We start from the raw sequence: 12,280 nt of genomic DNA, 5'->3' as shown, positions 1-12,280 counted from the left end.
CTTTTTATTTTATTTTTATTCTTCTGGTGATCCCTAACCTTTTGAAGAGGAGCCGCCCTATGGGACTGGACCTCCATATTTGGATACACTGTGATATTTTATATTTTATCTTGGACTGATACATTTTAGTTTTTTCTTTACAGTTGACTTAGCTTGAGCAGTAATGTTTATAATCCTCGTTTTTAATTCCCCATAGTTCAGTGTAATAGGTCTCTTGTGGACCATTATTGTTATTATATATGGAGTCCAGGGGGTTAGTTTAGAACAAAAACTAAAGAAAAAATTGCATCCAATACAGAACATCACATTGAAACAGAATAAGTTTCATCAAGGGTGCAAAAACCGGAATCGTACACACGAACAGCCTGCAATTTACAAAAATAAACCTCTGAAAAGATGTTATTATGTTAAAGAGACATATGATCACTCCTTATAGAATCCCTGAGTGCTATTTCACGGTTCTAGATATATGGAAGTATTCTTATGCTGCAATATATATAAACATACGCACTGCATTATATTTTACTTAAATGCAGCTCTCATCTCCATTTTAGAAGTATAATTATAGTAAGAGTCCCGCCCGCGACCGCAGCCGTTGGTCACAAGAAGGCTCCACCGTTTGCTTCCTACCTTCATATAAGAGCCTTAACTCTAGGAAATCGTGTCCCCTGTAATATAATTACTGTATAAGATGCTTCCCCAGAGGTCCTCCACTAACCCCCGCAGAAGTTAATCTAATATGTAATATATTTTCACAATGTTTTTACAATATTTAATTGAAAAAAGATTTGTATTATTTTGTTCCTCAAGTATACATCACAACAGTAATATAACAGTAAATGAATCTTACAGGTACAGGTCACAGTCATAGATAACAAGTCACAGCCAAGGGCGTATGGAAGAAAAAATAGTTAATCATTACAATATGCACTCCAGGTCAGAATGTAAAGTGCCTCCTTCACATCATTGTTGTCCCGACCCAAAGGGGGTTTCCACTAATCAAACCTTCACTAATACAACCATGATGAACAACCATGTTACCAAAACCTTGTGCATACAGCTTTAGCATTTATTCTTGAGAAATACTTCCAGTATAGTAGCGACAATCTTATCTAACCCATAGTAACTAATACGTAGCACAGGCGAACCAATGTGGTAAAGTGTATTTGTGCTTTATTGCCTTCTAGTGCTAGACTCTGAGTACATAATCCACGGTTCCCATATGGAGATGAACTGTTCTTTCGTGTCTAAAAGGTCGGCAGCATTACTGCTCATTTGGTAGTAGTAGGCTATTTTGTTCAAAATAATCTGAAAGGTTGGAACCACTAACTTCCAGTATCGAGCTATAGTTAATCTGACTAATTTACAGAAAAAGAACAAGAGTTTATTTCTTGATTTGCCCAGCCCAGGCAGGGGTTCATGAAGAAGGGCCTGTGGGGGCGTTATTTTATAGAAGTATCAAAAATGGAACTCAGTAATTCTGAGGTTTGTGACCAAATGTTGGAAACATGCAGACAATGCCACCACATATGAGGGTAAGTCCCTTTCTCATCACAGCCTCTTAAACAATTTCCCCCCCGGGTCTGGGCCATGTAATCTGGAAGGGTGGAAGCACCACCTAAATGCAACCTTCATATAATTTTCTTTTATATGTGCAAAAATGGAGAATGAGGTGCCCCTATGAAGGGTGGTGTTCCATTTCTCGAGTGACCAAGAAAAATTAAAGTCTTCTTCCCATTTAAGCATAAAGGGAAGTTTAGGTGATGCTAATGGGTTATTAAAGATGGAATATAATCTAGAAATGGTTCCTTTTAATCTGTGAGTAGCTAAAGTTTTTACAATATTTAAAGGAACAGTAAACACCTTGTAATTACAAGAGCTTTCTGTTAAATTATTTTATAATAACATATCAGCCAAGTCAAAATTTTCTTTTAAAAAATAATTTGTTTGCTGCAATTGTTTTTCAACAACCAATATCCACCAACCACTTACCTTATTTGGAGGAGCCTATCTGTGTTTGAGTCTACAACTGGCAAGCCTAGCCACGGTGATATTGTTAGTATAAAGTGCATTATTTTCAATTGTTAACTTTTAAAGCCAATTAGGGAATTATATGTAGCAGGGTTAGCCTTGATAAGTCTGCAAGATGCTTTTTCAGTTCTGAAAATTAGAAAAGCCATTTTCAGAGCTAAAGGGAGCAAAATAAATAATACAAATATATTGAACTTTTTTTTTTACTATTCATAATTAAAACTTTTATATTAAAATTGCAAGTCCCTTTAATTCTTCTACATAATTTGCTAATTGTCTTCAAATCTTTAATCATATTTTTTATTTTATTATTTTTTTAGCCATTACAGAAAACACCCTCTGTGTAACACATTTCATTGGTATTACCTCATTTAAATGAGCTCCTAAATTCTTGTCTTCCATTGAGAAATCCAGGCAACGAAATCCTGTCTAACTTTTAATTACTCCTGTCCTGTCTTCCCTTATTTTATCACAATGTAAAGCTTTTAAATAGGAAGAATAAGTATAAATTTAATGTACTGATTTATGAAGTATTATAAGAGCGCCTATATTTCTTTTAAGGACCTATATAAAGGAATAGTATGGAGCTCTTATATAATTATGAGACATGATAAACTGTAAATCAGTGCTGCTTGTGGGGTCAAAATTATGATAAATAATTCTGTATACTAGATAATGTTTTTATATCCCTTTCTTCTTTGCTATTCACCCTTGATTTTATTGCTTTGAGAAATGTTTGTTGGTGAATTCTAGTAAGTTGAGCCAAGATAATCAGAAATTAACTAAGTTTCCAAAATGTCCATATCTTTGCTCAAGTCTGTAAGTAGCACTGACTAACCTTCCCTCCCTGTTGCATTCTACTGCAGAATAAAATAAGGTAGTTTATGACAGGAAAGGGGAGTTTTATACCCACCTGAAACGGTAATGATGTTTTGGGCTTTGAGATTGTTCTTGTCTGGCCCCTACTTTAAAACGCCACATTTTGTGGTGAGTGCCACTAACTGACAGGAGCAGTATAGTTATGGAAGTTTCATCAAATAGTATTTTCTTCATAAATGGAAAGAGTCCACAGCTGCATTCATTACTTTTGGGAAATAAGAATCTGGCCACCAGGAGGAGGCAAAGACACCCCAACCAAAGGCTTAAATACTCCTCCCACTTCCCTCATCCCCCAGTTATTCTTTGCCTTTCGTCCCAGGAGGTTGGCAGAAAAGTGTCAGAAGTTTGTTTTCATCTCTTATGAAGGGTAGTACTCTTCAACATGGGATGGGAGTTTTAAGTAATCCTGTCAGTTTCTCAGTGAGGGCGTGGATGAAAGTTAAAGTCCTGAGATGCAGGAAGAGTCTTTCTGCAAAACCATCCCGACTCATTTTAACAACTCCACAAGCAATCAGCGTTTTCGAACTTCGCTTCGCTGCCTGCTTCCTTCTCTCAAGTCAATGGCGGAGGTAATGCTACTATCCATCACACTTGAAGGGCCGTGTTCCTGTTCCACGTCGTAGATTCCGGTAAGATCGTTTCATTTTACTTCTTCATGATTGTACTGTAACTCATTTGTTCCATGGAAACTCACATGAAAAATACAGGGTCTCAGTGGGACTCCTTTTAGTATCTTGGAATCAAAGGTTAATATCTCCTGAGGGGGATTATTGAACAGGGTTTCTTTTAATCATGTTTGTTATGTGATTTAATCTTTTTGAAACAAAATGGCCTTTCAAAGTGACTTAACCTTACAGGCGTGTCTACTTTCTGGTCTTCCATTTCCGCATTCCTGACTATGTGGCGACGGAGAATTCTAGTCCGCTGTTGTCTGGTTCATAGGAGGTGGTGAGTGCCCCAGCCATTGTGGGTGTCAAGTGTCGTTTAAATTGTTTTATATATAGTCCATTTTTTTGGTATTCTTTATCCAATTATGGAGGATACTGATTTTGAGATTGTTCAACTTTCTGATTCTTCGTCCTGTTACGAATGCGAATTGGCCCCATTGACTCAGGTCAGTCAGTTATTTTCTTTAGGCTGTCCTAGAGCGCATTGTTCCTCTGGATCAGGTATTCAAGGGACTGCTGAGCCATCCGCCTGTCCTCCAGGAGGCGAGTTCCCTACCGCTCCCTACTACTACTACACATGCGGGTAACCCATCTTATTTGTTTTCCTCCTCGGAGGGTGGATTGTTCCCCCCGGAGGTTGTGGCTTGCTCGTCTACAAAGTCCAGATGTTTATTTGCGATTGTGCTCGTGCCCAATTGCCCCAGGTCGCTCGTCCACTGGAGGGCATGTGCAGTTCCCTGCGGGTGTAACTGTTCCTGAGTGTTGTGCCTTTCATTATAGGCTGGCTCTCCTTCATGTTTTACTCAGACACGTTTTTGAGCTGTTTGGGTACTTTATCCTTCTCGGTTATGGGACTTATCAGTCTCCTCCTTCGAATGGCTCACCTCGATAGACATAGGGGGATGAAGTAATCTCCTTTAAGTCTTGTTATCGAGATCCTTCCCAGTTTTGTTGGAAGAACAGGGTTTCTGTTATGCTGGTCCTGCGGATCTTTCTGTTCTTCTTGGGCGTTAACCCTCGCGTTGCCTGTTATTTTATTTTATCCGGTTAGGATGAATTTTCTTTTCTTTTTTATACTATGTTTCCTGCGGGATCTTAAAGATCTCTGGGATCGATACTCTCTGTTTACTTCTACGGAAGTTGTTTGAGACACGTTAATCCCATGTTTGTCTGTTTTTCTTCCTCCCTCTCTGAGGGCGGATTTAGCCAGCTTAGCAGTTATGACCCTGGGTGCAGGCAGGTCTTGCTTGGGTTTAGATCTTCTGTGGCTTATTCAGACATGTGGCGCCTATTATACCTTGCTGGTCAGGTTTGGGTGCCGAGTGCTCTTAACAATACATATATATTCTTGTTATTTGTTTTACAAGTTTCAGCTAAGCATTCTCAAGAGGACTTGTGGGTCCGTGCGGCTCTCGGGATTGTTTCAGTCCTAAATAGCCGTCTCTCTGGTGACTGGGTCAGTGAATTTTGCTGCGTCACTCTCTGTTGCTTCCGATACCCTCAGAACCTAGAGTATTCCTTCCCACGTGGTGGGAAAATTAGAGGGTTTAGCGCCTCTTTCTGCCGGTCAGGCGGTGTTTTAGGAAATTGTCCTTTTTGGACTTGTTCCTTTAGTGGTTCTCTTCTTCATTGAGACCTCTTGGATTGTCCTTTTCTCCTTGTGAATGGGTCGCCTTCGGGGGACTTTGATTCCCTTCGGTAGTTGGTTGTTCCTTTTTTGGGACATTAGACAGTGAGGTCCTTTTGGGTCCTTTCCCGGTGTTGGGAATGCTCTGCATCTCTTTCTTGAGATAGAAGAGGTTCTAGTGGTTTTCCACTCATATTGTTCAGGTATTGCCGTCCAGGTGGCATCTAAACCGATTTTTACTGTCCTCTGACTTCGAATCTGAGGTGATGTGGAGGCTTGATATTGCTCTGTTTGGGTGACTTGTCCTCACTGTTCCCCTTGTGTCTGGAGCTCGTGGCTAGTTGGACAACTAGCTCAACATACTAATGCTCTGTGGCTACTCTGTACTGTAGCAATGCAAGGGTTGCTAGTTCGATACCCGGCGAGGTCTTCTCAGCCTTACCTCCTTTCGAGGTTGTTATAATGAGCAGCGCCCTGTGTCCCTTAGGGGATTAGTCGCACTTTCAAGCACAGTCATGTTAAGGTGGCTTGGACTCCTGTTAGCTCTAGTGTCCTTTTATGGCCCTGGCTCTTTGTAGTGTTGGGCTCCTGCAAGGGGTGGTCTCTTCCCTTTGGGTCGGGATTTGCAAGGGCTTTTTGCTTGTTATCTGGGTTATTCTGGATTTTTTTTCCCTGGGAGGTCTGATTTTTTTTTTTATATATATCAGACGAGGAATTTATGTTCTTGGAAGATTGTTTAATTTAAACATTTGTGGAGCCCGGGCTTCTTGTCCTGATCTTCCGGTTGTCAAGGGTTTTACTCAGCGTTTTCTCTTTGTGGATCCCGCTGTGGGATGTTACTGGACCTTATGATCCTAGGATTGGCCGGGGGGGTTCCAGTTTCCGGGGTACTTGGGCTTAGCCCCTGTTCTGGCTGTTCTGTTCTACAACTTGGCCAGATTTACTGAAAGCCGGGGCTCCTTGGGGCTTGTGCCAGACGATACGGTTCCCTTGGGACAGCCAACTGACGTGACCTGATGGTGGGCTTTCCTGCCTAGCAAACGGAAGGTTTGTGGTTGCTCAGCTGTCACTTTTGCGCCTGGTATGTGTGTTAGCACGATGGTGTTTTAAGGGGTTCTTTCCGTGTTCGTCAGTGACGTGGCCTTGTGTCCCATCGGTTCTTCCTATGTCTTCCTGTCTTTTGGGCAGGTGTTATCGACGCTCTCCTCTTCAGTGGGCTCGTTCTCCTTACGGAGGTGTGGTTCCTTTTTTAGGGGCCTCTCCTGTGTTCGGGAGGTTGAAACAGATGCTTTATGTGGTTCGGGGATTGGTCTGCTCTTTGAGTTGTTCCTTTACATCTGGGGAGCTGCTGGTTCCACTTTGAGACTTATTCAGGTGGCTTTGCTAGATCTCTTTGGGTCTAATGCCTGTTTGATTGTCTTAGGTTGAAGTGGCTGTGTCCATTCTTCCGCCCTTTTGGGGGCCGGTCTTGGGGTTCCTTTCTGTTCCCTTGCTTTCAGATCTGCCATTGCTTGGACTGGTCCAGCTAGGTGTAGGATCTGAAATCTGTTGTTCATCCTCAGGTCTTGGGGGTGACAGTGGACCTTTTGTTTTAGAGGTTCTGTGCCTCTCCCACTTTAAGATCTGTGAGTAGGCTTGGCGGCCTGGATTTCCTGGAGAGTGTCCTCTGTCTTGGAGGTTGGACAGTCTGCTATTTTGTGCGGCCGCTTCTTCCTTACGGATAGTGTTTTCTCTGTGTCTTCCTACGAATAGCAGCGTGTTACTAGACTCATATGTTTATTCTCTGAGTTTGCTACTTGTTATTTCTGTTTGCTCAGTCTCTGAGTTCTGACGTTTTGAGGACTTTGTCTTCAGCTGTCTTTTTCGGTGCTGTTGCACGATGTTTGGGAGCTGTTTCTTCTCCTTGATGATGCTGATTGCTCCTTGTGGATGGGGCGTCGTCTCCTGTTGTTCTCGGGATCCATTCGAGTCTCTGTGGATTTGGCCTTCCTTTGAAGGGGGTCTTTCCTTTATGGATTTTGCTGTACCTTTTGGGTATCCCTTTGGCTTACCTTTGTTCTATCACTTTTGGGGATTTTGGTACTGTACTAGTAAGGGTTGTGTGAGGACCGACTGCTGGGCGACAGTTCTCCTGGAGGAGTGTTGGCTCAGTGAGTCTGCTTGCGGTCTCTAGTTAGGCTTTCGGACTATCTGCGGGTCAGTGTCCTTGGGGCCTTTTCCTTCTAGTTTTTTTGCCTGGCTCCGATGAAGCCAGTTTTGGTTGGGTTGTGGTTTTTCAGGCCTGGTGCCCTCAGAATGGGCCGCCTATTGTACCCTCCCGTTTTTGCATTCAGTGTCCTCTATAGCTTTGGTATTGTTTTCCCAAAAGTAATGAATGCAGCTGTGGACTCTTTCCATTTATGAAGAAAAACTTAAATTATGCTTACCTGATAATTTTCTTTTCTTCAGATGGAAAGAGTCCACAGCTCCCCACCCGTATTTTTTCTGTGGGGCATCTCTTATTTTTTATTCTTCTGGCACCTTTTCACCCTGATATTTCTTCTACTGTTCCTTGTTCCTCGGCAGAATGACTGGGGGATGAGGGAAGTGGGAGGAGTATTTAAGCCTTTGGCTGGGGTGTCTTTGCCTCCTCCTGGTGGCCAGGTTCTTATTTCCCCAAAAGTAATGAATGCAACTGTGGACTTTTTCCATCTGAAGAAAAAAACATTATCAGGTAAGCATAATTTAAGTTTTCATTTGATTTTTTTAACTATGCACAACAAAAACCTGTCAGATTTTGTTTAAAATAATTTTTTGGGCTTTATCTAGTTCAACATCCTTGACCACTTAAAACCGCTCGTTGACCTGTTTATCATATCGTGGCTGCTCAGTTATCTTTTTTTCTGTGTTTAAAGGAACATAAAAGAGAAATGTATTATTATATATTTTGTTTGCATATAATTATGTGTTTAACCACTGCAAAGAGGTTAAACACATAGTTAAAGTAAACTCCAGGGTAGAAATGTTCTGCTGACAGCTGGCTGAAGACATGCAGAGAACCAATGACAAGAGGCACATGTGCATGGCTACCAATCAACAGGTAGATCCCAGAAGTGCATTGCTGCTTCTGGGTATACCTCAACAAAGGATACCAAAAGAACAAAGCAGATTTGATAATAGAAGTAAATTGCTAATTCTTGTTTTTAATTTTGACTTTCATGCCCCTATTTTGCCCATTCTTAATTCATGTTGCGTTTATGATTGTAATTAGTGTTTGTAAGTTTTTTAAAAAAACAATAATAATAAAATTATACTAAATTACATAAACTGTTAATTACTTTCAGAAATTGATATTATTTGTTAAGTGGGAAAAAAAATCTGTGTTTAAATATATTTGTCAGCCATCATTAATACTGAATGAGTTAGTCTCCCTGTTTTACTTAGTCATATTGGCCTCTCATATCTCTGTGAAAACACCCATGAGATAACTAGAAAAATGTATTTTCTTAGTTTTTCATGTTTGCTCAATCTAAATGTAATACCTAGTTTTATTATTACATTACAATTTCCCTTTAACTACAAACAAATCTGTTTCAGTAACAAACAGTAGGAGTATTTTTTCCAGATGCTTTTTACACCTGCACCAAATTACATTCAGAAAAAAATAGCAACTCCTGTATGGTCTGCAAAATAACTCAAATTCTTTTAGTTGGAAATGTTCTATTTTACAATTGCGGCAATGGATGTGCCGTTCTTATGAAACCGGGGTACAGCAATGTGTGTGCTGCAGGACCATCTATAATTTGTTAAAAAAAAAAAAGTGTCACAATGGTGAAAAACACAAAAACGTAATAAAGTGATAATAAGGTTGTATTAACTGAATTATCCAATACCGACTATTAGTCCTCTGGTTTAAAGAGAAAGACGGTCTTTATTTTTAGCGTTCCTCAGCAGAGATCCTCAAAAGAAAGAGCAGCCATAGCGTAAAACAGTATAAAACATACAGGGAGTGCAGAATTATTAGGCAAATGAGTATTTTGACCACATCATCCTCTTTATGCATGTTGTCTTACTCCAAGCTGTATAGGCTCGAAAGCCTACTACCAATTAAGCATATTAGGTGATGTGCATCTCTGTAATGAGAAGGGGTGTGGTCTAATGACATCAACACCCTATATCAGGTGTGCATAATTATTAGGCAACTTCCTTTCCTTTGGCAAAATGGGTCAAAAGAAGGACTTGACAGGCTCAGAAAAGTCAAAAATAGTGAGATATCTTGCAGAGGGATGCAGCACTCTTAAAATTGCAAAGCTTCTGAAGCGTGATCATCGAACAATCAAGCATTTCATTCAAAATAGTCAACAGGGTCGCAAGAAGCGTGTGGAAAAACCAAGGCGCAAAATAACTGCCCATGAACTGAGAAAAGTCAAGCGTGCAGCTGCCAAGATGCCACTTGCCACCAGTTTGGCCATATTTCAGAGCTGCAACATCACTGGAGTGCCCAAAAGCACAAGGTGTGCAATACTCAGAGACATGGCCAAGGTAAGAAAGGCTGAAAGACGACCACCACTGAACAAGACACACAAGCTGAAACGTCAAGACTGGGCCAAGAAATATCTCAAGACTGATTTTTCTAAGGTTTTATGGACTGATGAAATGAGAGTGAGTCTTGATGGACCAGATGGATGGGCCCGTGGCTGGATTGGTAAAGGGCAGAGAGCTCCAGTCCGACTCAGACGCCAGCAAGGTGGAGGTGGAGTACTGGTTTGGGCTGGTATCATCAAAGATGAGCTTGTGGGGCCTTTTCGGGTTGAGGATGGAGTCAAGCTCAACTCCCAGTCCTACTGCCAGTTTCTGGAAGACACCTTCTTCAAGCAGTGGTACAGGAAGAAGTCTGCATCCTTCAAGAAAAACATGATTTTCATGCAGGACAATGCTCCATCACACGCGTCCAAGTACTCCACAGCGTGGCTGGCAAGAAAGGGTATAAAAGAAGAAAATCTAATGACATGGCCTCTTTGTTCACCTGATCTGAACCCCATTGAGAACCAGTGGTCCATCATCAAATGTGAGATTTACAAGGAGGGAAAACAGTACACCTCTCTGAACAGTGTCTGGGAGGCTGTGGTTGCTGCTGCACGCAATGTTGATGGTGAACAGATCAAAACACTGACAGAATCCATGGATGGCAGGCTTTTGAGTGTCCTTGCAAAGAAAGGTGGCTATATTGGTCACTGATTTGTTTTTGTTTTGTTTTTGAATGTCAGAAATGTATATTTGTGAATGTTGAGATGTTATATTGGTTTCACTGGTAAAAATAAATAATTGAAATGGGTATATATTTGTTTTTTGTTAAGTTGCCTAATAATTATGCACAGTAATAGTCACCTGCACACACAGATACCCCCCTAAAATAGCTATAACTAAAAACAAACTAAAAACTACTTCCAAAACTATTCAGCTTTGATATTAATGAGTTTTTTGGGTTCATTGAGAACATGGTTGTTGTTCAATAATAAAATTAATCCTCAAAAATACAACTTGCCTAATAATTCTGCACTCCCTGTACGTGCACAGATCCCACACTTGAGTCAATCCTACTCACGTGTTGAAAAGCTATAACCTGCTCTAGTATAAGCGCCCTATAAAGATAACCTCCCTGTTCACAGCATACAAATAACAATTTATTAAAAACAATATAAAGATATATGTCACTAAAGTTATATTAGACTATGAATACGGCTGAACACCGAAACGCGTAAGTCAACTGTGCTGCTCATTCCATCCTTTTGTACTTTTTGGTTGGCTGCTGTCATCTTTTTAAATGAGTTATAAAAGTCAAGTTTCACTTTATGAGCGGAGTTTTTTTCTTCTTTTACTTGTGACTAAGGGTATACAGCCTGGGCAATTACAACACACGTTGTGTATATTATTCCTTTCAAGCAGGACCACATTCAAACACAGTATGTGAAAAGCCATTGCCGCATCAAAGTTTATACCCCTTATTGTGACTTGTCCGTTTCTGACACTCCACTTCGACATATGTTTCGCTGAAAGGTTTCAGCTTTTTCAAGCTGTTTAAACTAACCTCATATCACTATTTTATTGTTTATAAAATGTGCCATTTGAAATGACAAAACCTGTTACCATTCACTAATGCAGATATTTTATTCCAGATGTGCTTAATGACGCCATATTTGATGAGGACCACGATGAAATGGTGATTGTGAAAGACATTGACATGTTTTCAATGTGTGAGCATCATCTGGTTCCCTTCATTGGAAAGGTAATGTATTCTGTCTGATTATCTATATTTTCCTGGCTTCATTGTTGCAGTTTTCAGAGCATCTTTGTTCACTCATTATCAATATATAATTTTGTAAGTAAATAGTAATGATCATCCTTGGTTTTGTCACACGATAAGCAAAACCTTCTGCCTATCTAGAGAGGATTAGAAATAATTACAAGTATGAACCAGCTACAATTTTGCCAGGAGTTTGTTTTTCTTTTCATCTACAAGCTACTTAATCAGTGTTTCACCTTCAGAGCATAACATTGATTACCTTTTTTTTTAAAAAAATGCATTATATCTATAATATATCCCATCTATTTTCTTATATATATGTTTAACTAAACTGCAGGATTGACCACTTTTTTCTGTCAGAATATTAAACAATAGCTACAAGTTGTTTAAGGGATGATTATCTGTCATAACTCTCAACATTTAATTTCTGCGTCCAGGGATGTAAGCGTTGGGGGTGGAGTCTTGTGGCCTGAGGCAGTCGGGAATCTAAATTAGCAGTACAGGGAATGACTGTGCACTTATAAGTGGGGATTGTGTGGATCACAGGACCCTCCCTCAGAATGCAAAATGGTATAGTAGTCCAAACATTCCCCAGAATGCCAAAACCTCTCACCAACATGGACCAGACCCAACCAAAGCCATATGTGTGTAGCCACCTGCTAGCTCCCAGTAATGCGTTTCTGCTCCTAAACCTACCTAGGTATATTTTGCTACAAAAGATAACAAGAGAACCATGTAAATTTGATAAAATATAAATTGAAAAGTCTTGTAAAATTGCATGAATGTTTAATC

General features: G+C 40.3%; 1 protein-coding gene across 1 annotated transcript in view; it reads left to right on the top strand.

The window, feature by feature from the left end:
* The window catches only part of GCH1 (GTP cyclohydrolase 1), a 110,086-nt gene that overhangs the window by 72,730 nt on the left and 25,076 nt on the right, over nt 1–12,280 (top strand). Inside the window, exon 2 of the mRNA XM_053697605.1 lies at nt 11,361–11,470. Coding sequence (XP_053553580.1) covers nt 11,361–11,470 — 110 coding nt within the window. The remainder of the gene's footprint in view (nt 1–11,360; nt 11,471–12,280) is intronic.

This window comes from Bombina bombina, chromosome 1, assembly GCF_027579735.1.
Source record: "Bombina bombina isolate aBomBom1 chromosome 1, aBomBom1.pri, whole genome shotgun sequence".
NCBI lineage: Eukaryota > Metazoa > Chordata > Amphibia > Anura > Bombinatoridae > Bombina > Bombina bombina.
Note: the sequence above shows the minus strand (reverse complement) of the source record. Positions and strands in the feature narration are given on the sequence as shown.